This window comes from Muscardinus avellanarius (assembly GCF_963383645.1).
Source record: "Muscardinus avellanarius genome assembly, chromosome: 7".
Classification (NCBI taxonomy): domain Eukaryota; kingdom Metazoa; phylum Chordata; class Mammalia; order Rodentia; family Gliridae; genus Muscardinus; species Muscardinus avellanarius.
This window is the reverse complement of record NC_137793.1, coordinates 31,869,323-31,897,126: the sequence shown is the minus strand read 5'-3', so window position 1 is coordinate 31,897,126 and position 27,804 is coordinate 31,869,323. Positions and strand designations below refer to the sequence as shown.

The window sequence follows — 27,804 nt, the reverse complement described above, 5'->3', positions numbered from 1 at the left end:
TCGGTTCTTCTTACTGTCATCATTTGTCAATCTCATAGGAATGAAGGCAAAAAGGAAAAATTCCTATCCTGTAAATATGACTACTCATTTAATTTACAACATGCATTTAGTAGAATGCCAGAATAATCTTATCATTGCATTTTAAAAATGCATGTTTATTTGTCCCCCACCCTCTTTTTTTTTTAACGTATAAATCTGATAAAGATGGTAGGGCCCATGAGTATGGATGCTTTAATTGATGCACGTCTGTGTAACATACTAGAATTATCTACATTGTCTAAGGATAACTTACCACTCCTAAATATGACTGCAGGAGACCAGAATATACCATCCTAAAATACACTTTCATGACATATTTTACGCTAGTTATTCTGAGAAAATGCAGACATAAGAGTAGCCCTGAAAAGTGGTCCTTTGGTAAAATAAACATATCTATTATCAGTAAAGGTGCCTGCATCAGAAAGAGTGCTATTCCAGACAACTTTTATTACTTGTTGTGTATGTGTGCACACTAGGGATCAAACTCATATTATCTGACTTTTAGCTGCATAACAATCATAACAATACTTTTTTTCCCCCCAGTTTCCTCCATATTCCCATGCCACTGCAGCCTCTGTCCTACAGCTGAGGGTGCTATCTATGTAAGCTTCAATGTTCTCACAAGTTTTTGAGTCTCATTATTTTGTGGAACTCTCATGCAGAGAATACAATGAAACATGTTTTTCTCTTGTTAATCTGTTTTGTGTCAATTTAATTTGGAGCCTAAAGAACCTAAAAGGGTGGCGGGAGCCAGCTGTTGTCCTGTTGCTCTGCAGGTGACCAGAGTTCCAGTGGAAGGGGATTTTATGGGCAACCAACTCAAACCTATGCAATCTGGACATCTACCAAATATCTGCTTGGGACAAACATGTATGCACATTAACTTCAAATGACTGGAAGCTAATATCTGCTTGTTCCTAACTCAAACTCTCACTGAGATTTAATCACTAATTTAGAGACTTTCCTTTGGATCCAGTCCCAAAGGAAAGTGGTTTTCGTACTTCGGAAGCAGTAGAAAGGGTAAAACTAGATTAAGTTCTTCTCTAACATTAAACCATTTATAAGTGATCAGCTTTCTAAAGTCTGACAAATGTATTGTTCATTCATTAAGTCATATATTAGACAAATCTCTTGTACAACACCAGCTACAAGATTAAAAAAAAAAAAAGCCGCATTGTTCATTAACTTTAGGAGGTTAATATATAAAGTAGATGTTAGACAAAGTGGACTTGAGATGGATACAAAAATTAAGAAGTAAACTTTGTCAGGGCTGGGGATGTAGCTTAGTGGTAGAGTACTTCCCTACCACATGTGAGAACCTGGGTTCAATCGCTAGCACTGCAAACCAAAGAACTGTGGTGTAAGAGAGGTAGTGACTTGTGAATACAAATTTAAAAAGGAAAAGGAAACTCTGGATAACTAAGAGAAATGAAAAACTGTGGGAATCTAACATTTTTGAGTTGGTCACCTACTCTCATAATCTAATATAGGATCCTAAGGTAAATTTGTTCAAAAGGATGAAAGAGGGCTGGTAGAATGAGTAAGTATAGGTTAATTACTTATACAGACCTATTTGGGTTATTAGTTGTTGGTAGTGCCCCAGTTTACCTGAAATTATTGTATACCTGGGGAGGCTGAACATAATGCCCTGCTTGAAAGGGATGTAGGAAACTCAGATTTCCTGATGCTCCCAGCCTTCTCAGCCTTGCCTGGCCCTTTAGCCTTTCCCAATGGGATTGAAAAGAAGAGTATTGGATAAGAAGGTGGGCATAATGCCTGGCAGGGACTACAAAGACAAAAGATGGCTAAACAGAAAATAATAAAACAAAAAGGGCAAGCTCTAAAAATCTATGTATATAAAGTATGATCTATACTTATACAAATGTATAACTTTGTTATCTAAGTACTCAATGTCGAACCGATCCCTACTGTCTCCTTTCCCCACAAAATACAAGATATTGTACTAATTTCAACAATCAGTTGGAAATATACAGAAGAGGATTTTGGATTACAAGTCATCAGAGTACCAATTTAAAAATAATTTTTGTAAACATATTTTGATAAGACCATGGGAACATTTGTCACATTGTTCAAATGCCCAAGGGCAAGACTTCAGATGAGACCAAACAGGTCACACTAAATCAAGAGTATCATAAAAATAAAGCCAATATGACTAAATCCCAAACAGATCACATGAAGTACCTCATGTACAATACAAACCTAGTTTAATAAATAAAGGAAACACGGGTGACTGCCCCAGAGCGCATTCAGTTCCGCATGGCTGCTTCACAGTCTTCTCTGAGACTCCACGGCCACTTCCACCTGAGCAAGTCTAATGGTGCGGCCGTGAAGTTTGTAGCCATCTTGCCTCACGAGTGCCACGGTGCCAGGCTGCATCCCGGCATCAGCGGGCACGTGACAGATGAGTTCGTGCTCATGAGGGTCATACTTGTCACCGATGGGAGCCATTTTCTCCAAGCCATGCTTGGCAAACACACTTTTCAGCTTTGCTTCTAAAAGTGACAAGCCTTGGAAGACTTTCTCCAGAGTGAGCTTCTGGTCCCCGGGTTCTATTTCTTCAGAAATGCACTCAGTTGTCTTCTCCAAAATGTCTGCCACCTCCACCAAGTCCTTACAGAAACTCTGGATTCCTACAGATAAACCCAATAATTAGGTTTTGAGGAAATCACTCTGTCATTAAGGGTGAAATTTGGGACAAGCTCAGATGGGTGGCCAGTATACTATCTTTTTTTTTTTCCCCCCCAGTACTGGGGATGGAACCCAGGGGCATTCTACCTCCAAGCTATATCCCTAGCCCTATTTTTTTTCTTTTTTTTGGTACTGGGGGTGGAACCCAGGGGCTTTCTACCTCCGGGCTACACTCCCAGACCTATTTTATTTGGAAACAGGGTCTCACACAAAGTAGCTGAGGCTGGCTTCGAACCTGCGCAATCCTCCTGTCTCAGCCTCCCAAGCATTGAGATTACAAGCATGCGCCACCATGTCCGGCCCTAGCCCTATTTTTTATTCTTTATTTTTGAAACATGTCTCACTGGGTAGCAAAGGACCTCACTAAGTAGGTGAAGCTATCCACAAACCGTGATCCTCCTGTCTCAGCCTCCTGTCTCAGCCTCCCAATACTGGGATTACAAGTGTGCGTCACCACACTCGGTTCTATCTACTCCTTACACTAGACACCCCCAAGTATGTGCGTGGGGCTGCTGCCCAGGACTCAAGTACTGTTATCCTTTACCATTCTGGCCCAAGCGAGACAAATCAGTGTGTCTTTCAGGGATATGAGACCAAGAACCTTCTGAGCACTAGTGAAGAGGACGAGACGTCTACATAAACAGGTTCAAAAACCTGCTTCAAACAACGAATAACTAACCTGCTTCCAAAACAACTAATATTTTACTTCTTTTATTTTTTTTGCTATTCACCTTTAGTATTATTATATATGTTTTGAAAATTCCTGTCTCAGTTGTGCCAAGGTCACATTCTCAACAGGAACAAGATATTACTATTTCACAGAGGGAGGGGCAATAAAAAGTCAACAATGTGCTATAAACCACTCCTGAAAGAGTGGTTTATTCTTGAGGACTGGCTAAATCGAATCAGGAAAGTAAGATGCCAGTAGATGAAGTAAGTCTCCAACTGCCTGCTAAGAAACTGCTAGAGATGGATGACAAACTCTGGAGTCACATGAACCATCACGGGATAAAAGTAAACTCAGCTGTTGAGAAATCCCATTCTTCCATAACTTGCTTTTTCTTCTAGAGATTAAGATGAAGAGTGTCACCATTAGCAAAGCCTATGACTCGATACCCAGTGAGAGCTGGAGATGGGCAAAGACAAGTTTAGGGCTCCTGTGCTAAAAAGGTGATTGCCTTAACTGTCCTCAGAGAAGAAGGAAGATAAGCCCCGGCAAGTAATAAGACTCACAAGAGAAGAGTCTGGGAAACTCACTGCCTAGATAGGATAGAAAGATTAAAGACGAAGGAATTCTACCTTTAACTTTCAGCGATAAAGATCCAGTCAAGCTCCCCTCCACCAGCCCTGTAATGGGGATTGAACAAAGGGGTGCGCTACCACTGAGCTACACGCCCCACCCTTTTTGGGACAGGGTCTTACCAAGTTGCGGAGGCTGGCAGGACCCTGTGGATCTTCCTGCTTCAGCCTTCTGAGTACCTGGGATTATAGGTGTTTACCATCAAGCCTGGCTCCAGTACAGCTTCAGAGGAAAACAAATGGAAGCCCGATTCCAATTAGTTGAAATAACAGAATACTTAGTAGAGTGGAGGACATGACAAATGGTGTGGAAAGAAAAGGAGAAACAGGAAGCAACGAAGTGAAGCAATTCAGACATAAGATGATCCTGTCTGGTGCAGGAGAGGTGATAAAGGGAACAGTGAAACCAGAAGCCATTTACAGAGAACAAGCCTTGGTTGATAACAGATTTTGGTAGTGGAGGTTGTTTTTGCAGTGCTAGAAATCACCCAGCCCTTTAAAAACTTATTATTTTTGGTGATACTAGGGTTGAACCTAGGGGCATTCGACCTCCGAGCTACACCCCCTGCCCTATCAGGGTCTCACTGAGTTGTGGAGGGCCTCACTAAGTAGCCGAGGCTGTCCGCGAACCATGATCCTCTGGTCTCAGCCTCCTGAATGCTGGGATTACAAGTGTACGCCACCACGCCCGGCTATTTTATTCTTTTTATTTTGAAACAGGGTCCCACTAAATTGTGGAGGGCCTAAGTAGCTGATGTGGCTGTGAACCTGCAATCCTCCTATTTTAGCCTCCCAAGTACTGAGATTGCAAGTGTGTGCCACCATACCCAGCTTAAAATCATTAAAAAGAAGCCGGACGTGGTGGCGCATGGGAGGCTGAGACAGGAGGATTGCACAGGTTCAAAGCCAGCCTCAGCTACTTAGTGAGGCTCTCAGCAACTTAGTGAGACCCTGTTTCCAAATAAATTATAAAAATGGGCTTGAGGCTATAGTCTGGAGATAGAAAGCCCCTGGGTTCCACCCCCTAGAACCACACACACACACACACACACACACACACACACACACACAAATTATTAAAAAACAAACAAACAAACAAACAAATCTGAAGCCAGGTGTGGCGGCACACGCTTGTGATCCCAGCATTCGGGAGGCTGAGACTGGAGGATCGCAGTTCACAGACAGCCTCAGCTACTTAGTGAGGCCCTTTGCAATTCATTGAGACCCTGTTTCAAAATAAAGACTAGGCCAGGCGCGGTGGCACATGCTTGTAATCCCAGCATTCGGGAGGCTGGGACCAGAGGATTGTGGTTCACCAACAGCCTTAGCTACTTAATGAGGCCCTCTGCAACTTAGTGAGACCCTGTTTCAAAATAAAGAATAAAAAATAGGGCAGGGGGTGTAGCCTGGAGGTCAAATTCCCCTGGATTACATTCCCAGAACTGCATTAAATAAATAGAAAATATGGCTGGAGGTGTAAGTCTAGAATACCCCTGGGTTCCATCTCCAGCACTACAAAACAAAACAAAAAACTGAGATAAGAGATAGGATTGAAGGTTTGAGGACAGCCTCAGCAAGTAGGAGACTCTCTTCTACCTAGGGAGACCCTGTTTTAAAGTAAAAATAAAAGCCGGGCGTGGTGGCGCACGCCTTTAATCCCCACACTTGGGAGGCTGAGACAGGAGGATTGCGCAGGTTCGAAGCCAGCCTCAGCTACTTAGTGAGGCTCTCAGCGACTTAGTGAGACTCTTTTTCTTTGGGGATAGTGGAAGGGTAGAATCAGTTAAGGCCTAGATGCTCAACGTGCAAATCTGCTAAGTGCACTTTAGCTGAAAGGCATTTCATTGTGAATAAAATCTCTCACCAAATATCTTGGCGTCTTCCACACATCTCTGGGTTCGTTTCCTTATGTTTTCACTATCAGCTACAGCCCTCTGGTATCTCAGCTGAACATCAAAAGCAAGGGGAAAAGATGAGAAAACAGATGCTCACCAGTGGGGGGAAAATGTTTTTTGCTTTTTTATAAATGTTATCCTTTTTGACAGGTTTTTATAAACTAAACTAGGAGTTGTAGATATCTTAGTTACGCCCAGGAATCTACTCTAGCAGCCTCAACAGGTAGTCATTTAGCCTGCCAGACTGCATACAACAGTTTTCAAACTCAAATCTAGAGAAAAAGCTTTCTGTTTCATTCAGCCAATACTGCTAACCCCTGGCTTTCTTTCACTGACTTATCTAGGACAACTGGGAGTAAACCTTAAAAGTGTGTCATATACAGGAAGGCAATTATTTTAGGCTTTTCTCTTCCATTCTTATCCTATCATTCTCATAAGACATCCCTTCCAGCCTCCCTACCATTCTGAGTGGTCTTGCTCTGCAGTACTCTGGTTCATCTATTAAAGGTGTGTCAATCCAGAACCGGGTCCAGTATACCAGATGTGGTCTCATCAGCAGAGTATAATGGTCAATGATTCACACATCAAACAAATGTTATATTGAATGTCTAGCACTGGCCAGGCCTTGTACCTCCTTTAAACTGCCCAAATACCAGACATCTAAGTACTACGATACGACAGAGAACTAAAAAGAAATTACTATTCTTAAGCAGAACCTACTGTTTCTTTTCTTTTTTTTTTTTTTTTTGCGGGTCTGGGGATGGAACCCAGGGGCATTCGACCTCCGAGCTACACCCACTGCCCTAGGTTTTATTCTTTATTTTGAAACTGGGTCTCACTGAGTTGCAGAGGGCCTCACTGAGTAGCTGAGGCTGTCCGCGAACCGCGATCCTCCAGGTTTCAGCCTCCCGGATGCTGGGATTACAAGCGTGCGCCACCACGCCCGGCTCCTACTGTTTCGTAACTGTTAACTTTTTTCTGCCTGATACACCTAACAAGAAAGCAGTGGAGGGTAAAGCATAGCTAAAGAGCAAATCCGAGGAAACCTTCATTTTAAGTATATCCGAAAACTTTACTTGGATATTTAAAACAGAGAAAGGATATTAAGATCATATCATGTACAATCTACTCACTGTTAAATCCTGGATTTCCTTCTCTAGTTTAACAGCTTTGAGCCGTAAGGCTCGTTCAGCAAGAGAGGGGCCAAGATCATCAGGAGGGTCCTCAGAACTGCAGTCCTCACCAGCAGTTCTCTGGGTGGCAGTGCTGAGTGGGTGCAGCCAGTCCCTAAAGTAGGAGGGAGGTGGCACAGGATGAGAAAATGCCGCCACAAAAAGGCCAAACTACAGCGGTCTGAGAGGAGAGAGTTCCCCATATTGTTTCAGTCACTGTAACAAATAAACACTATTAACTCCTTACTAAGCACCAGCTATTGTTTTACTTGAGTCATTTTTTCACCTCACATGTTAATTATATTGATATGCAGTTCACATGCCATATAATTCACCATTTACACTGTACAATTCAAAGTTTTTTTTTAGTGTATTCACAACTGGGCAACCACCACGATTTGAGAACAGCTTTATACTCACAGAGAAAGCTTGTATCCATTAGAATTCATTTGGTATTTCCATCTAAGTCCTTCGCTCCGGGCAAGCCTAACATACTTTTTATCTTCTAAAATTTGTCTTTCATGGATGTTTAATCACAAATGGACTCATACAATATATGGTTATTCGGGAGCCTTTTTTTCATTTAGTATGTGCATAAGGTTCATCCATAAAATTACACTTACAGCAAAACTTATTGCTGAGTAGTATTTCATTGCGTGAATACGCCACATTTTATTAATCTATTTGTCAGTTTATGAACATTTGGGTTCCTTTCACCATTTTGCTGTCATGACTTAACATGTTATGTTATTAACATGAGATAACTACTATTAATGATGGCAAAACAGGCCGAGAGGTTTAATGACTTGCTCAGGACCACACAGCTAGGCTGGGCAAGGTGGCATGTGCCTCTAGTCCCAGCTACTTGGGAGGCAGAGGTGGAAGGATCACGAAGCTGGTCTGGGCAACACACAGCAAGACCCTGTCTTTAAAAAAAGAAAAAACCTACTGAGCCAAGATATTGAGCTCCAGACAGCAGACACAGACAAAAGAAGGTACAGAAAGAGGGAACCCCAGATACCCAAAACCAGAGAGGAAACATCACAAGTGGGAATTCAAAACCACAAAGTCACACAGCTTTGGTTCATCCTTTCATCTTACAGAAGGGAAGATTAAGACTAGTTATGGGAGCTACGTTTGGAATTAAGTTTGGAATTCTAAACCTTTGACCAAAAACAAAAATGCTGTAAGAGAAGAGAAATTACTGAGAAAGAAATTCTGAGTTGGGAACTCGGCTATGTATAAAAAATCAAGTCAATGGAATACTTAAACAAAAAATCCTCAAAACAAAAACTCTGACAACTTATTATATGTTATAGCCTCTGGACTAAATTTACTAAAACTCATCTCTGTATTCAACGGAACTCTGTATTCAATTTTAGTTCTGTAATCTACAATTGTGTACAGCTAATGAGATTGTCCAAGGCCTGGAGACAACTGGACAATGACTCCTTAAGTAACTAAGTACTTAAGCTGTCAGTGAGGAAATGCCTCCAGAATCCATGCAAGGAAAGTTTGAAACTGGCTTTTCAAGAATGGACAGGCACAGAAGCCAGCTCTGAGCCCACCCAGTGACACTTTGACATCATCAGATAAAATTCTCTACAGAACTTAACTCCCTCTGAAAAGAAACGTGACCCGTGATAACTACCTACAGCTGCACAAAAGAACCCTAAAACTTCCTCTTCTTGCCCAACCAATCAACAAGCAGCCTCTCCCCTCTCCCTTCCTATAAATCCCCCTGCTAGCAATCTATCTCAATTTCAGAGGCACATCTGAACTTTTTGTTCTTGATCTCCTTGCCAGCTGACCTTGCAATAGCCTTTTGCAAAAAAAGTATGAAAAAAAAAAAGCCATAATAGCGGCTTCTAGAAATGTAAGGCAGTGAGCTTTTGCTCCTTATCACTAAAATGCCTGACATTCTGTTTAATTTATATGGGAAGAAATTTAGAAGGCAAGTTTGTATCAGATCTTGAACTGTGGCAGTAGTGACCCTTAATTAAGGAAGTTTGCATTACATACCCTTGAGCCTGATAATTTGATTTCAAGTAAAGTTATTAAGAAAATCCATCTGAGAGTACAAATACTCTTTTTTTTTGGTGGTAGGTACTGGGGTTCATGGAAGCCCTTCTACCTCCGGGCTACACTCCCAGACCTATTTTTACATTTTTATTTGGAAACAGGGTCTCCTAAGCCAGCGCATGAGGCTGGCTTCGAACCTGCGCGATCCTCCTTTCTCTGCCTCCCAAGCGCGGGGATTACAAGCGTGTGCCACCATTCCCGGCACAAACACTCTTTAAAACAAATAGCTTTGCTGGGTGAGGTAGTACATGCCTGTAATCCTAGTACTTGGGAGGCTGGGACAGGAGGATCACAGGTTTAGGCTAGTCTTAGACCCTGTTTCACACTGAAAAGGGCTGGGGGAGAGTGCCCCTGGGTTCTAGCCCCAATACCAAAAAAAAGTTTACTTACATGGAATGGGCATATGTTGGACAGTGATTACTGAGGTGACATCTGAGCAAATGCTCAGAAGGGGGGAAGGTTCACTTAAGAAGAAAAGGGCAATCTGGGTAAGAGTGAAGAGCTAGTATAAAGGTACAGGCAAGAGGACTTTTACCTCCTAGACCTGCCAGACTAGACTTGAATTCAATTATGATCTGGTGTCTAATTATATATGGTTCTAAGTGTCTGGTTCAAAAAATATGATCTCCCTAGATCCGGAGGCAAATTACACATGATGAAATACCTTTTTCCCCACTAAAAATACCTCTACACTTTTCTAATGGAAAGCAGGCCAAAATGTTCTCAGGGTCAGTTTGCAGAGAAAATGAAGAGAACTCAGATTATGAAAGAGAACTGTGACTGATTCCAGTCCCTAGTCCTTCAGAAATGTATATGTGGAGGGGTGTTACTATGTCTTATCACTTCCTACCTCATTAACAAACTTGAAAAAGAAACACAAGACAAAATCTCGGAAGCCCTACTTCTTCACTTACTGCCAGGGCGAGAGTCAGGTTGTTAAAAGATAAAAAAGTGACAAAGAGTTATGCAAATTTCCAGGAGTTCCCCGCGGCTAAATTTATAATTCAGATACCTATCTCATACTCAGCCATTTTTATTCCTTCTCAGCAACAGATCTGGAGGACAATTAACATCATTTACTACTGGATAGGTTTCCAGCCCAGGTCCTACAACTTACCGAGTACTGAACTTTGGAAACATAACTCAATGTTTCTAAACCTCATTTTCCTCAACTAATAATAATAATAGAAACTACCCAGAGTTCTGCTGTCGGCATGGTAAGTTATCAGGTAATAGCTGAGGACGGCTAAAGGCATCACCTGGAATTTCACAATATCCCGAAGGCCGATGGGCTGTCTGGAGAAAGAAATCCCTATTCATTCCTGTACAGATGAAGTGATGCCCGCGAAAAGGGGAAGAGACTAGCTGCAGGTCACAGGCAGCGTGATGAACCCAAATATATCTTCGGACACCACCAAAGAGAAGGGGTCGAGAGAGTATACATCCCTAACTCAATCGATGCTTAGGGTTCAAGAGACTTCCCACCTCCCGCACTTGACCCCGAATCAATCAATCAATCAATCAATCGATCGATCAATCAATCTGTCTGTCTATACCTTCCTAGGCTTGTGAAAGGTGCTCCCGAGGGCCTCAGTTTCCTCTTCTGTAAAATGGGGCCGTCAACACCTGGTCCGGGAGGCCGAGAGGAGTGGCTGTTCCTCCCGCCGGCGCCCAGCGGACCCTCGCCCTCCAACCCCCGACCGCCCAGCCGGCTCGCTGTTCCGGCGTGGCCTTCACACCCCGGACCTCTGGCCGCGAAGCTTACCCGCTATGCGACGCGGCACTGGAGGCCAGGAGACGCTGCAACCGCCGCCGGACCGCCCATAGCGACCGCGCGGCCATGTTCCAGACGAAAGAGAACAGGCGCGGCGCACGCGCACTCACTCCAGTAAAAAAGACGCGCTCAGTTAAAAACCACGCCCCCCGGCAGCCACCGCGAGCGCCTCCCCCGGACTTCCGGTCAGGAGCGCTACACCCTGCGTCCTCCGATGCTCCGCGCGGTTCTTCCGGATCCAAAGAAGCACTTCCGGTTGTCAGCGTCGTGAGCCGGCCGGGTGGCTCTGTGTCTTCACTACGGGTTCCGGTGCTAGACACTGAGACCTTGAGGAGCAAAGCGGACCTAAAAGCTGTGCCCGCACGGAGTTTATATGAAGTTATAAACGGTACACACGAGCGCGATATAAAAATCAAAACACGACTAGTGTTTACAGTGAGGGACACAGTGCTGCGGAAGCCTACAGCGTGGCCGAGTGGGGGAAGTGTTCCCAAAGGAAATGCTAGTTGAGCTGAGAGCTGAAGAATTGGTAGAGGAAAAGAAGAAAGTGGTCCAGACGGAGGGAGACGTCATCTGCAGACACCCAGTGAAGAGAGAAAGTTGCAAACAAGAACCTGAAATACAGGGAAGGAGGATGATAACGTGTGGACAGGCAGGAGGAGGTCATGTGGAGGGGTTGAGCATTGCAGACTGAATGCCCCTTTCCTCACGTTTCCCTTTTCAGTACCTTTATTTTCTGTCTTTATAACTTTCTTAAAGATGTGTACTGTCTCATTTCCTCTTACTAAAATATAAGTTCCATCAGGGCAGAGATGTTTATTCTCAAAGAGCAGTGACATTTTTTCTTGCCAAATGAACCGTAGTCTTATTCTGATCGCAAGAGAACAGGTGACAAAGTCTTTATAAGTCCTAAAGGTCACTTTGCTGGATGGAGGAGACGACAGGGGAAACAAACTGTTGCAATTTCCCAGGCAAGAGAGAGTTAACAACACCACAACCCTGTCTCTACTATATTATGCAACACCCCACTTATGTTGTTCTGTCTTGGGAATCACTTGAACAGAGAAACCTTTGTAACCACCTTATCTAAAGTAGCTGTGTTCAATACCCTTTTTGTTTCTTAGTATTTTGTTTTGCTTTCTTTTTTGTTCCCTAAATAGTTTGAAGCTTCATAAGGTGTATGTCTTGTTCACAGCTGATTTTTTTTCTCCCCCTCTTTTTTTCTGGTGGTACTGGGGATTGAACACAGAAGCATTCTACCTCAGAGCTACCCCCACCCCAGCTCTTTTTATTCTTTTGTTTGAAACAGGGTCTCTTTAGGTTGCTGAGAATCTTGCTACATTGCTGGGGCTGGTTTTGAACTTGTGATCCTTCTGTCACAGCCTCAAGTACTGGGATTATGTGTATCACCATGCCTGGCTCCCCTATTTTTTCTCAACATCTAGTATAATAGGTGATCAATAAGTATTTGTTGAATTAATGAAGTTGGATGGTGTCAATGAAAATAGGAAGACGTGGATGAACTTTAGAGATTTAGAATAGAAAGCTGATAGGACATAGAGCCCCGAGGCTTTTTTTTTTTTTTTTTTTGTGGTACTGGAGGTTAAACCCAGGGGCATTACACTTCTGAGCTACACCCCAAGCCCTATTTTATTTTTGAAACAGGGTCTCACTGGGTTGATGAGAGTCTATTTGCTGAGGCTGTCTTCGAACCTGCAATTTTCTTGTTTCAGCTTCCCAGGTACTGGGATTACAAGCATGTGCCACCATGCCTGGCTATGAAAACTTTTTTCTCTTAAAGGAGTAGGACATATTTTTTCAGCACTCCGAGTCTTCACTGTGGTGTGGCTTAATTCCACTGCAGACATTTGGGTCAGATTTTCTCTCCTGCTTGTCTGCAAGTTTCATTAAGGATGGAGCTGGAATCTTGCTCCTTATAACCAACACCTTATAGCTTTTTGCTTGTTCATTATTAAAATAATTTTGAGGTATTGGGGATGGAACCCAGGGGCATTCAACCTCCAAGCTACACCTCCAGCCCTATTTTTTTTTTTTGTCTTTTATTTTATTTGGTGGTGGTACTGGGGGTGGAACCCAGAGGCTTTCTACCACCGGGCTATACTCCCAGACCTATTTTATATTTTATTTGGAAACAGGGTCTCACTAAGTTGCTGAGAGCCTCACTAAGTAGCTGAGGCTGGCTTCGAACCTGCGCAAGCCTCCTGTCTCAGCCTCCCAAGCATGCGCCACCATGCCTAGCTGTCTTTTATTTTTTAAAACAGGGTCTCACTGAGTTGCGAAGAGCCTTGCTAAGTAGCTAAGGCTGTCCATGAACCAACCGTGATCCTCTGGTCTCAGCCTCCTGAATGCTGGGATTACAAATGTGTGCCACCACACCTGGCTGTTTGTTCATTTCTTGCTGTATAAGAAGAGGAATAGTTTAGGGAGGGGTTATGATCCCTTTTCACATATAAGGAAATTGAGGCTTAGTGAGGTTGATGAATCAGTGCAAAGTCCTTGACTGAGGATCCAGTGACACTAGAATTCAAACAGATCAAACACTGCAGTGTCAGAGGGATGAAGCTTCAAGTTCATCTCAGATCTGTGAGCTATAGTAATCCCAGCAGTCGGGAGGCAGAGACCGGAGGATCGCGGTTCACAGACAGCCTCAGCTACTTAGCAAGGCCCTTCACCACTCAGTGAGACCCTTAATAAAAAGACTAAAAATAAATAAATAAATAAATAAATAAATAAATAAATAAATATAGGACTGGGGGTGTAGCTCAGAGGTAGAATGCCCTTGAGTTCCATCCCTAGTACCACAAAAAAAGAAAAAAATTAAAAAGAAAAAGAACAAACAAGGCATTTTAACAAGAAAGATAAGAGCTGGCTTCTGTGTTTTAGCCACTTTGCTTACGTTTTTCTTAGCTGTCCAAAACACCAAATGCTGTATCCGTGCATTCATCTCTTTTTTATGTGCTAGTGTGCTTCTGTCTAACTGCTGCAGTGCAACCAGAGGGAGACATATGGATGAAATAGAGTTTTTTTTGTTTTTTGTTTTGCGGGTCTGGAGATGGAATCCAGGGGCATTTGACCTCCAAGCTACACCCCCTGCCCTATTTTTTATTCTTTATTTTGAAATCAGGTCTCACTGAGTTGCAGAGGGCCTTACTAAGTAGCTGAGACTGTCCACGAACTGCGATCCTCCAGGTCTCAGCCTCCCGAATGCTGGGATTACAAGCGTGCGCCACCATGCCCAGCTGAAATAGAGTTTTGGTGTTAAGAGTAAAGGCTCTAGGATCAGGCTGAACTTAAAAATTATGTAATATGTATAGGAATAATAGAATGCATCTCACAGGATTTTAGGGACGATAGGAATAGGCCTAGCCAGGCATGGTAGCACAAGCCTGTAATCCCAGCATTCGGGAGGCTGAGGTCAGAGGATTGCAGCTCGCGAATAGTCTCAGCTACTTAGTGAGGCCCTCCGCAACTCAGTGAGACCCTGTTTCAAAATAAAGAAAAAAAATATTGGGCAGGGGGTGTAGCTTGGAGGTTGAATGCCTCTAGACCCTCAAAAAAAAAAAAAGGGACTAGGCTTGGAAAAGTATATAGCACTAGGACTCACTGCATAATTAAAGGAAAATGCAGAATCCCTGTCAAAAATTATAAAAAAAAAATCAAGAAGGCAACAATCACATTAAGAGCAGGGCCCCTCTGAGCACAGGCAGCAAGCTTGTAGAGCGACCCTAGCTAATAGTGCCTAACTCATGGTGAGTGCTCAATACATTTTAATTATTAATAATAAGTCTCTTCTCTCGCGCGCGTGCATGCTCTCTCTCCCTCTCCCTCTCTCCCTCCCTCCCTCTCCCTCTCCCTCTCCCTCTCTCCCTCCCTCCCTCCCTCCCTCCCTCTCTCTCTCTCTCTCTCTCTCTCTCTCTCTCTCTCTCTCTCTCTCTCTCTTTTGGTGGTACTAGGGTTCCTGGAAGCCCTATCTCCGGGCTACACTCCCAGACCTATTTTATATTTTGAAACAGGGTCTCTTAAGCCAGCGCGGTTAGCTTCGAACCTGTGTGATCCTTCTCTCTCTGCCTCCCAAGTGCGGGGATTACAAGTGTGCACCACCATGCCTGGCGCTAGGTCTCTTCTCTTTACACTGTTCCACTGGTGTTTCCCAAAGAGTCCAAGATTGGTTGGTGGAAGAAGGCATTTAACCCTAAAATAACTGCACAAGAAAGAACGTGACACGCCAGGTGTGATGGCACACACCTGTAATCCCAGTACTCAGGAGGCTGAGACAGGAGGATCGAAGGTTTGAGACCAGCTTCAGCAACTTAATGATGTCCCTCAGCCACTTAGCAAGACCCTGTCTCAAGATAAAAAAGAAAATAGAGCTGAGAGTGTAGCTCAGAGATAGAATGCCCCTGAGTTCAATCCCAGCAAACATGCATAGACGCACACAAACTGAGGCCATAGTGATAATGTCATTCCAGAATAAATATTTTGAGAAAAAACACACTGGCAATCCAGAGTATGTGATTTCTTTTGTTACTGAAGGCATAGGTGGATCTGGATGAAAGCCACAAGTTGGATTGCTGCCTTTTGACATTTTTTCCCCTTTGTCCTGGAGATTGAACCCAGGAGCATTCTACCTCTGAGCTACAACCCCAGCCCTATTATTATTTTATTTTTAATTTGAGACAGAGTCTTGGTAGGTTAATGAGAGTCTCACTACTTGCTGAGGCTGTCCTTGAACCTGTGATCCTCCTTCTGAACCTCCTAAGTATGGGATTATAGGTGTGTGCCACCACAACCTGGTTCCCTTTTGGCTTGTGATTGCCATGTAGTCATTTTTCCCTCTATGAGAACACAGGCCCTTGAGTCAGATATTTCTTAACTAGCTAATAGTAAGAGTCACTATTGATTTGAGTGTTTCCTATTTCTAACACTATGCAAGATGCTTTCCATGCATTTTCTCATTAAATCCTCCCACAGCCAGGCATGGTGGTGCTCGCTTGCAATCCCAGTACTTGGGAGATGAGACAGGAGGATTGCACATTCGTGGCCAGCCTTAGCTGCTTAGTGAGGCCTTCTGCAACTTAGTGAGACCCTGTTTCAAAATAAAAAATAAGCCAGGCATGGTGGTACACACTTGTAATTCCAGCATTTGGGAGGCTGAGACGTGAGACCCTGTTTCAAAATAAAGAATAAAAAATAGGGCTGGGGGTGTAGCTCAGAAGTAGAATGCCCCTGGGATCCATCCCCAGAATAATAATAATAATGATAATAATAATGATAATAATAATAATAATAATAATAATAATAATAATAAAATAAGGTTGGGAGTATAATAGTTTGGAAGTAGAATGCCCCTGGGTTCAACCCCCAGGACCATCCATACACACAAAAATAAATAAATATATATCCAGCAGTTTGGGGAGGAAAGGATAGTCATTAATCCTGTTTTCACAGATAAGGAAAGCAAGAATCAGAGAGGTCAAGCGATTATCCTAAGATTACCCACTGATTAGCAGCAGAGGTAAGCCTCAAACACACTCCTCTGTGAAGACAGGATCAGATCATAACCTCTAAATCTTAGGCTGTGCCCGTGATCAGCTGGGTGATTTTGACTAGGTTATTTTTCATGCTGTAGTCTCCAGCTACGTCAGAAAGTGAAAGTGTCAGTGAGGTCGAAGTTTGTTGAGCCTTAGATTAGGTGAAATACGTTGAGCTTTAGCAAAGAGTCCACAGGTTATTCTGGAGTTTCCTCTCCATCCCCACCTTGAACTAACCTCTGAGCTATTAAGAGTTACATGGTTTATCTTTATTGGAGAGAAATGTGCTAAACACAGACCCATGAAATGCCTACAGTGTTGAGACAGGAGTGAGTGGCATAGAAAGGAGGATTCTCAGGGCTTGAGGTGGTTTCTCCTTCTACAAAAAGGATGAAGTGTTTCTACAAGGCTCAGCACCCATGTAGCAGAAATGAGCCACTATCCTCTTGGTTTTCCTTGATAATTTTACTTCATAGCAAATACGGCAGCCTGGTGTGCCTCCCAGTGCAAGACGAGGGCTTCACTAGAATAAAGACAATTTTCTAACCGGAGCCCAGGAGTCTCGGTGTCATATAAAATAGGAACCACCCTCTAGTGTCTGCAATACCCTGAATTAGAACTCCATGCCCCTGTCACTGTGGACTTAAAATGTGCCAGCTGATCAACTTTTCTTTGTCCTCTGACTCCTCAGATTTCTGATTTTAAAACATTCATATCTGGAAGATTCCAGCAGCTGTGCTCAGCCTACCTCTCGGGCAGATGAGTAGTGACTGGAGAATTAGCCTATTCTTGGTAGCTTTTGTTCACTTTTGTACAGGCAGAAATAATGTTAGAGTTTTCAGCCCACTTTCCTTGTCCAGAGGTTGTCAGTAGTGTCCACCAGGGTTGCAGTTGGACCAAGTGTGGTCACACGATCGTTCTCCTCTTTCCACTGTGTCGCTGGTGCTTGAGCCCTGCCTTCTTTGGTGTTTGAACCCTGCCTTCCCCAAGGACTGGGAGTGGGGTGCTGAGGGGGATGGAATGGCTTAGTCACACGTGCTTTTGCTTCTTCAGAAGAGAAGGTGGAGATAGCCTTAAAAAAACCCTTCACAGCTGTGCAGACTTTTATCGCCCTTCACCCCCATTCCACCCTTGGCTGAGTCATAAGGGAGCCCCGTGTTTCTCTCTTCCCTTCCCCGATGCTCTAAAATCATACAGACAATAAAGGTTGGTCTTTTGGGTGCCCCAGGGGTGAGGGCTACTTCTAATCATCTTCTGGTCTCTCTTTGTGAAAAAAAGCATTTCCACTTTATGTGAAGAAGCTGATATTTCTTTTGGAATGAAGTCTTTATCCTTCTTCTAGGTCTTCTTCATTTCCCATTCCTGAAGTAAAGAAAGACAAGACAAATTAATTTGTGAGTGTTCTAGTGTGACTGTGGGATAAAAAACACTTCACTATACCTAATCGTATAAAGATCTCGCTGGCCAGGTTGGAGAGCCTTGGGTCTGGGTCCTACTCAATCACTCTGTGGTCCTGAGTAAAGTCGCTTCTCCATGCTGGTCTCTCTTTTCCCACAAGCATTCTCAACATATTAGCTAGAATGGACTATTAAAAATGCTATTAATATCAAAACAGGCCTTGCTCAAATCTGTTCAATGACACTTTATGTTAAACAAGGTCCATAGTCCTCCAGTGGCCTATACGTCTTTAGATAAAAAATCACTTTGACCAATGCTCAGTTTGGCCAGAGTTCCTTCAATGGCCTGCAAGTCTTTAGATAAAAGACCAATCTGGCCATTGGTCAAATCTAGCCTGTCACTAGTTTCTGTACAATTCATCAGCTAAGAATGTTTTTCACATATCTAAATGTTTGGAAACAAAAGAACAGTAGTTCACAACAGGTGAAACTTGTATAAAATTCAAATTTCAGTGTCTGCAATAAAGTTTTATTGGGACATATCCACGTTCTCCATTTGTTATCTACTGTCTGTGAGTACTTTCATGCCGCAGTGGCAGAGCTGAGTGATTGTGAAATGGACCGTGTGGTCCACAAAATCTACAGTACTCGCTGTCTGGCCTTCACAGGCCAGGTCACTGGCTCTTGGTCTCAACACCCTGGGGCCCCACTGGTTCTCCTCTGACCTCACCCCTAAGGCCCACCTCTGTCCCCTTCACTACATCACCCAGATCTGCTCCATGTCCTCACACGTGTCGAGCTTCCTCTGCTCCAAGGACTTGGCACTTTCTCTTCTCTTCCCCAAGGTGTCCTTCCCTCAGTTCCCCACTTGCTCACTCCCTCACACTCGACTCGGGTCTCTGCGAATGTGTCACCCCCTCACAAGGTCTTTGCCATCACTGTGATTAAAATCGCCACCCCATAGCTGGGTGTGGTGGTGCACACTTGTAATACTTGGGAAGCTGAGAGAGGAGGACACAGGTTCAAGGCCAGCCTGAGCAACTTAGTGAGACCCTGTTTCAAAATAAAGAATAAAAGATAGGGCTGGTGGTGTAGTTTGGAGGTAAAATGACCCTGGGTTCAATCCCCAGTAACACACACACACACACACACACACACACACACACACACACACACACAAGCAACCCCATACCTCGTCACCTTCTCTCTCCCCACTCTGCTTTATTTTACTTCAAAGTACTTATTACCACATGGCATCTTGTTATATATTTATATGTGTATTTAAAATCTTATCTTCCCAACTCCACAAGGGTGGGGACTTGTTTTGATTCCCTGCTATGTAATATTTTATCTTAAAAAAGAAATACTAGGTTGGGAATGTATCTCAGTTGTAGAGTGCTTGCCTATAATGCATGAGTCTCTGGGTTCAATGAACCAGCGCTGGAAAAAAGAATTAAGTCACTAAGTTTTAAGCCTGGCCTTGTGGTGTACACCTGTAGTCCCAGTACTTGAGAGGCTGAGACAGGGGGATCAAAGATTTGAGGGGAGCCTCAGCAATTTAGTGACATTATGTTTAATGTGATAATAATAAGTATGTTACTATCACTGTGAACAACATTATGATGTAAGACTATAATACACCAATAAAAGTATATTAAAAAATAGAGCTAGGCACAGTAGCACACATCTGTAATCCCAGTACTTGGGAGGCTAAGACAGGAGGATCACAGGTTCTAGGACAGCCTCAGCAAGTAGTGAGACTCTCATCAACCTAGTGAGACCCTGTTTCCAAATAGAAATAAAATTGGGCTGGGGGGTTGGATGTAGATAGAAGGTAGAATGCCTCTGGGTTCAATCCCAAGTACAGAGAGAGAGAGAGAGAGAGAGAGAGAGAGAGAGATAGAGAGAAAGGATGAATATGAGAATGAGAATGGATGGGCTGGGGGGTGTATTTCAGAGTAAGAATGACCAGGGTCCAATCCCCAGTTCTCCAGTATCAAAAAAAAAAAAAAAAAAAAAAAAAAGAAACGAAATAAGGCAGCAGGACTACAGGTTTGAGGACTGCCTCAGCAAGTAGGGTCTTGACTCTTGTTAACCTAGTGAGACCATTTAACCCATGTTTAAAAAAATAGGGCTAAGCCAGGCATGGTGTGCATTCTTGTAATCCCAGCATTTGGGAGTCTGAGACAGGAGGATCGAGGTTCGTGGATAGACTCAGTTACTTAGTGAGGCCCCTTGCAACTCAGTGAGACCCTGTTTCAAAATAAAGACTAAAAAATAGGGCTGGGGGTGTAGCTTGGAGGTAGAATGCCCCTGGGTTCCAGCCCCAGTATCACCACAAAAAATAAAAAAATAAAAAAAATAGGGCTAGGCTAGCTGTAGCTTGGAGGTAGAATGTCCCTGTATTCAATCCCCAGTACAAAAACAAAACAAAACAAAGACCAAGACAAAGACAAAGAAAAAAAGTGAATAAAGAGGCTTTGCACTTTGGACTTTAATACAAACTGAATCAGAAGATTGCTCCTCCTGACCCACTAATTCTTGAAGTTGGAAGATTGCTAGATAATGGGGTTCAGATGAGTGAACTATTGTTTCATTTTCTTTCCACCACTAAGTATGGACTTATATTTTTTTCTAGTACTAGGGGACTGAACTTCAACCTTCAAACTACATCTCAGCCCTTTTTAGTATATTTTTATTTTGAAACAGGTCTTGCTAATTTGCTGAGGCTGGCCTCAAACCTTTAATTCTCCTCTCTCAGCCTCCTAAGTACTGGGAGTACCTGAATTACAGACATGTGCTACTACTGTTCTCTTTTTAACAGTGATCTTAAAAAGATGTAAGGAAAGTCAGGCACACACTTGTCATCCCAGTACCTGGGAGGATAAGAAAGGAGGAGCACAAGTTCAAGGCCACCTCAACAAGTTTTTATTATTTACTTTCTTTTTTAAATATTTTTTTTTATTGGTGCCAGGCGTGGTGGCGCACACTTGTAATCCCAGCATTTGGTAGGTTGAGACAGGATGAATGCATAGGTTTGAAGCCAGCCTCGTCTACCTAGTAAGGCCCTTTGGAACTGAGTGAGATGCTGCTTCAAAATAAACAATAAAAAATAGGACTGGGGACATCGCTCAGAGGTAGATTGCCCCTGGTTCCCATCCCCAGTACCACATACACACAAAAGATGTATTGGTGCACTGTAGTCATGCATCTTAATGGAGTACAAGATGCTGGAGGCATACATGCACACATCACCCAATTAGCCCTTACCCAATTCCCACCCCATTCCCTCTCCCTCCCTTCTTCTCATGTTTGGCTTAATGATTGAATTTGATATGTTTGTAAATGTACATCATGAACATTAGAGAATTTCCCTCTCCCTCCCATCCCCTCAGTTAGATTGCCTTATTTGCTCATCTATAGTATCCCCTTCTTCGTCTAGAGTTCCTCCTATGACCCATTTTCTTCCTAGCTTTTGCATAGTAGGGAGAACATCTGATTTCTTATTATTTTGTGACTAACCGATCTCACTTAGCATGATGTTCTCCAGTTCCATCCATTTCCCTGTAAATGACATAGTTGTGTTTTTAATTATGGCTGAGTAAAATTCCATTGTGTACATATCTCATAGTTTTTTAATCTATTCATTTGTTGACAGACATCGTGGCTGGTTCCATAGTTTGGCTATGGTGAATTGTGCAGCTATGAGCATAGACACACATGCATTAGTTTGGTAGTTTGGTTTTCACGCTTTTGGGTAGATACCCAGAAATGGTGTTGCTGGATCATATGGTAAGTTCGCTCCCATTCTTCTGAGGATGCTCCATAAGTTTTCCAAAGTGGTTGCGCTAATTTGCAGTCCTACCAAAAATGTATTAGAGTTCCCACTTCTCCACATCCTCACCAGCATTTGTTGTTTGTGTTTTGCTTTCAAAATAAAAAATAAAAATAAAAAGGGCTAGGGGTGTAACTCAGAGGTAAAATGTCCTTGGATTCAATCCCTGGTACTAAAAAGAAAACTTCAAAATGTTTTCTACATTTCTGAGATAGTAAATTCAGGTCCTTTCATTTCAAAATACCTCTTTATAGTCTCATCTTCCACCAGTTTCTCAGATGTCCTGTGCTGCTATCAGACAGGTCTCAGCTTCCACTTCAGTAAAGGCTTACCGAGCACCTCTGATATGCGGGCATCTGTTTTCTAGGTCCACACTTTTTTTTTTTTTTTTTGAGGTACTGGGGATAGAACCCAAGGCGTTCTACCTCCAAGCTACACCCCAGCCCTATTTTTATTCTTTATTTTGAAACAGGGTTTCACTGAATTGTGAATGTCCTAAGTAGCTGAGGCTGTCTGTGAACCAGGATCCTCCTGTCTCAGCCTCCCAAATGCTGGGATTACAAGTGTGCGCCACCATGCCTGGCCGAGGTCCACACTTTCTAATCTGCCATTCTGAAATCCAGAAAGCTCTGAAGCCAACACATTTCTGAAATATTTTGGCACAAACTTATTGGATGGTAAAACCTGACCTGACCTGCTATACAGCTGTTTATAATCTTTACTACACATGGTTGACTATTCACATGGCTTCTTGCAGAATTATTAATATGTTTGCCTACATGATGCCACCTGAAACTTATTGGGTTTTTCATCATACATTGTATATAGTTTTTTAAAATCTCAAAAGTTCTGAAACACAGGTGACCTCAACAGTTACACAGAAGGAACTGTGGACCAGCATCCTGGCCTGAGCTGTAGGCTTAGAAGTGGAAGAGCTGTGTTTGCATCTCTGCTCTTGCAAGGCAATCCTGGGCAACTCCCACCACCTGTGGTCTTGTTTTCTCATCTATGAAACTGGATCTTGCTTGTCTTCAGGCTCAGATACAAGATGACTGAGCTTGTTAGAACTATGTGTTAACAAAGAATGAAGAGTTTGTGAGTGATATTTGAGGATTATATGCTCTGAGGAATGATGAACTGCATGGATGTGTCGGCGGTTTTTTGCCTTTCTCACTAGCTGATTTTTTGTATGTTTTGGGGAGGTTGCACATAAAGGAGGATGCCGGGTCTCTGGCTTTTGATCAGCTGAACTCTTGGTGTACCTTAGCTTTCTGTAGCACCCTTCCTTGGTTGGCTGTTACGATAGATGGGCTCCTCTTCCTCATCTCGGAAACACAGTTGACAGGGAGAGATTGCTCTGAGACATTGTTCTGGGGTTTATTTGCAGTTTCCTGTTGGTGGAAAAAAAAAGTTAAATAGGTGAGATTGAGTGTGGCTCCCTGCATTCAGCCTGCCCTCAAAAGAATAAGGGCATTTAGCTGGGCGTGGTGGCGCACACATGTAATCCCAGTACATGGAAGGCTGAGACAGGAGGATCACGGTCCGCGGACAGCCTCAGTTATTTAGTGAGGTCTGCAACTTAGTGAGACCCTGTTTCAAAGTAAAGAATAAAAAATAGGGCATGGGGTATAGCTCAAAGGTAGAATGTCCCTGGGTTTAATCTCTCCAGTACCACATACACACAAAAAAGAATGAGGGCATTTTACAAATGGAAAGTGCTTGGAAGCATGCTTTGAACAGGGTGAGGGAAGATAACGATGGTCTTGGGATAAAGAGTAAAACAAAAATGACAGAACCCTCACTATGCACCAGGCTCATGTAGCTTTTCAACAAGCCTATGAAGGAGAGAGAGGGAGGGAGGGAGGGAGGGAGGGAGGGAGAGAGAGAGAGAGAGAGAGAGAGAGAGAGAGAGAGAGAGAGGCGTGATAAGTATGAGAGCTAGGATTCAAAGCCTAAAAACTCTACTCTTTTTTGGGGGGGAATTTTGAGGACTGGACCCAGGGTGTCACTGCATGCTAAGTACATGCTCTACCACTGACTTCTACAGCACTACTCTTAGGCTCTCTCTGGCATTCCTTCTTCTTTTCTTTTCTTTCTTCCTTTCTTCCTTTCTTTTTCTTTCTTTCTTTCTTTTGCAGGTCTGGGGATGGAACCCAGAGGCATTCGACCTCTGAGTTATACCCCCTGCACTATTTTTATTCTTTATTTCGAAACAGGGTCTCACTAAGTTGCGAAGGGCCTCAGTAAGTAGCTGAGGCTGTCCGTGAACTGCGATCCTCGGGTTTCAGTCTCAGCCTCCCGAATGCCGGGATTACAAGCGTGCCCCACTGCGCCTGGCTCTCCTTCTTATTTTCTACGATCACTCCTTAAATGTTCCAGATAATTGTTCAATACCTTACTGGATGTAGTTACTCAAATGTGACATCTCAACAGTTCAGCCTGCAAGGAATTTAGGGAAGCCTTCTCTTTATCTACAAAGAAGGATATCAACAGGATCAGAAGTGGAGGGAAAGCACTGGGGACCAGGACACCAGGACAGGCCAGTGGGAGGAGGCAGCTGTGATGGGGAACAGTCCTGGCCCCTCCTCGGGCCTCTGTGACTCCAGCTCGCATGCTTTCCATCTGTAAAATGAGTTTGGAAATGCCCCAAGGAGAGGAGACGGAGGAGTAGAAGACACAGCTCTAGCTTCAGAGTCACTGGGTCTGAACAACAACAATGATACAGCTCCCAGTGACAGCTCACGCCCATGAGACAAGTTATGCAATCTCTGCAAACCTCAATTTTGTGGTCTCAAAGCAGGCAAGAGACATTTATTACATTCCTACATTCAACAGATATTTATTATATTCCTACAATTAGACTCATAAAGGGAGAGAGATACAATAACAAACAAAGCATAGTCCAATTTTTTTTAATATGTATTGGAACCAAACCTTGCACATTCCAGGCAAATATTCTACCACTGAGGTCCACCTACTCTCATTCTTTTTTTTTTTTTTTTTTGTGGCACTAGGTGTGAAACCCAGGGGCATTCTACCTCTGAGTTACACCCCCAGTCCTTTTTTTTTTTTTTTTTTTCTTTATTTTGAAACAGGGTCTCACGGAGTTGCAAAGGGCCTTACTTAAGTAGCTGAGGCTGGCCACAAATTGAGATCCTCCTGTCTCAGTCTCCCAAATGCTGGGACTACAAGCGTGTATGTGCCACCATGCCTGGCGCCATCCTCTAATTCTTAATAAAATTACAAATTAGTTGGGGGGAGGAACAGACATATACAAATATACTAATATTATGAGGAAGAATAATTCCTAACTAGGGGTGATTTTGCCCTCCAAATTTCTGGAGACACTGTGGTTGTCAACTTGGGATGGGGTCTTAATGGCAACCAATGGCTGGGAATGCTGCCTCTACCCAGAATGCACACAGCAGTGCCCTGTAAAAAGGAGTTACTGGCCCCAAACACACACATTGCTGAGGTTAGAATCCCTGCAGAGAGGAGCTCAAGAGTCTTCTCTGAGGGAGTTTCACTAGGGCTGAATACTGGCCTTGGGGGCTGCCAGCAGCATCAGAGATGATAGCTCCCATGCCGTGAGGATGGGCCTGGGTGCAGTGGAGACCCCCAGGAAAGGGCATGTCAAGGTGCTAAAGCAGAGCTCTGCTGTCAGAGGCCCTGGGTTTGAAATCCTATAGTCCATTCCACAGAGTGACCTTGAGCAAGTCATTCAAGACCTCCTATCCGCAGTTTGTCAAAGGAGGCTAAGGTGCATATATCACCTCATAGGATGATTGTGAAGATCAAATGAGATAATACAGGTTAAAAGCCAATCCTGGCTAATGGTAATCAATCAACACATTTGTTATTCAAATATTAACTATTATTATTACCAATAGCCCCCAAGGCCACTTCTTTGGGGATGGAACCCAGGGGCATTCGAGCTACACCCCCTGCCCTATTTTGTATTTTTATTTTGAAACAGGGTCTCACTAAGTTGCAGAGGGCCTCACTAAGTAGCTGAGGCTGTCCGCGAACCATGATCCTCTGGTCTCAGCCTCTCAAATGCTGGGATTACAAGTGTGTGCCACTATACCAGGCCCAAGGCCACTTCTATTTTATTATTATTATTATTATTATTATTATTATTATTATTAATTATTTTGGTGGTACTGGGGTTCCTAGAAGCCCTTCTACCTCCGGGCTACACTCCCAGACCTATTTTATAGTTTTTATTTGGAAACAGGGTTTCTTAAGCCAGCGCGGCTGGCTTCAAACCTGAACCTGTGTGATCCTCCTGTCTCCGCCTCCCAAGCGCGGGGATTACAAGCGTGTGCCACCACGCCTGGCCCAAGGCCACTTCTAAAATCACTCTCAGGATAAAAAGCCAAAGGGTGCAGCTGCCGTGGCGAGAACAACAGGGCAGAGAACTTGCCCCAGGAGCCCCCTTCTGGCATATGCCCTCACATCATCCTGAGTATTTTCTTTTTTAATTAATTAATTAACTTTTTTTTTTTTCCAGTATTGAGGATGAAACCCAGGGGCATTCCATCTCTGAGCTACACCCCCAGCCCTATTTATTTTTTTATTTTTTATTTTGAAACAGGGTCTCCCTGAGTTGCAAAGGGCCTCATTAAGTGGCTGAGGCCATCCTGGAACTGTGATCCTCCTGTCTCAGCCTCCCAAATGCTCAGATTATAAGCATGTGCCACCACGTCCGGCTTCTGAGTGTTCTCATCTGGAAGTGAGATAACTCTTACCTTCATGGAACAATCATGACAGAAATCTGTAGCATGCGAGGGGATTAAGGACCCCCCCCCCCAAGGCAGCAGACTCACCCCACTCTTGTTCTTACTGCGCAGGGCCAGCCCCAAGGCCGGGCCCCCTGCCAGGGACTGCTGCAAGCGCTCCTTCACAGCCACGAGCTTCAGCTCCAGGTCAATCCGGCGCTCCTCCTTCTCCCGGCACTGCGCTTCCAGGGTAGCCACGGCTTCCTCCAGAGCCTTTAACTTTGTTCCTGAGTGCAGAGACTCTGATGAGAAATGGCTGGGCCTGGCCTGAAGCTCAGCGAGTCTGTCAGAGCCTCAGGTCCTCGTCTGTCCCTCCCAAAGGCTCTGTCTAGTCCCTCGGTTCTGATTAAGAGACGAACTTTGGGTCTAGGTTTCCAGTTCCAAGCTGAGTGGTTTGGTCATTACAACCCGGATTGTTTATTGGGAAACCACCTTTCCCCTCTCACTCCCTGTAGTTTGAGTGGAGCGGATCCCATTTCTCGTTCCAGGGTTTGGCACATAACTTAGGCCTGGCCCATAGTCACCTCTCATCTCTGGGCACAGTGATTGATGTAAGGATCAGAGTGGATCCAATCAGACCGAATGTGAGGTTTTCCCAGTGCTCACAGGGCAGAGAAGGTCTCTGCTGGTGTGGCTAAGAGGATCGGGTGAGGGCTGCTGCGGGGTCGCCACTGTGCCGTGATAACAAGGAGAATGAAGCCACAGTAGGCGGCGGCACACCTGTGAGTCAGAGACACGCTTCCTGGTGACGTCATTAGTCTTAGGCCTCATCACACCCGATCTCTGTTTTCAAGTTAGTTTTTTGTTTTTTTAATTTCTCTGCCAGTCTGACTTTGGTTTCTCTAGTTCTTCTAGGGATTAGAGTAGTTGTCCAGTGACCCATGTTTCTTGCAAACAAGAGTCATAACACAGAGCTTTATACACACCAGGTTCCACTAGGATTTTGCTTCTTTTTCAGTTTAATCCAAAAACCTATGTTAGTACCTTCTTTTTCTTTTTTTTTTTTTATGGTGGTACTGGGGGTGGAACCCAGGGGCTTTTCTACCTCTGGGCTATACTCCCAGACCTTTTTTATATTTTATTTGGAAACAGGGTCTCACTAAGTTGCTGTGAGCCTCACTAAGTAGCTGAGGCTGGCTTCGAACCTGTGCGATCCTCCTGTCTCAGCCTCCCAAGCGCTGGGATTACAAGCGTGCGCCACCACGCCCGGCTTGTTAGTACCTTCTTTATGCCAAGTGCTGTGCTGGGTCTTACCAGCTTTAACAATTA

The 27,804-nt window shown here is 43.8% G+C and overlaps 2 protein-coding genes across 2 annotated transcripts in view; both read right to left on the bottom strand.

The window, feature by feature from the left end:
• Positions 1-2,325: 2,325 nt before the first annotated feature.
• GRPEL2 (GrpE like 2, mitochondrial) lies at positions 2,326-11,038 on the bottom strand (the record flags this gene model as incomplete). The annotated part of the gene is made up of 4 exons (XM_080699380.1): positions 2,326-2,690; positions 5,912-5,993; positions 7,076-7,229; positions 10,962-11,038. The coding sequence occupies 4 exons, from the start codon at positions 11,036-11,038 to the stop codon at positions 2,326-2,328; spliced, it is 678 nt and encodes a 225-aa protein (XP_080555506.1).
• Positions 11,039-17,860: 6,822 nt separating this feature from the next.
• The window catches only part of AFAP1L1 (actin filament associated protein 1 like 1), a gene marked incomplete at both ends in the record, with an annotated part of 48,988 nt that continues 39,044 nt past the window's right edge, over positions 17,861-27,804 (bottom strand). The window contains 3 exons of the mRNA XM_080698678.1: positions 17,861-17,884; positions 23,017-23,145; positions 26,584-26,762. Of these exons, the coding sequence (XP_080554804.1) occupies positions 17,861-17,884; positions 23,017-23,145; positions 26,584-26,762 (332 nt within the window). The remainder of the gene's footprint in view (positions 17,885-23,016; positions 23,146-26,583; positions 26,763-27,804) is intronic.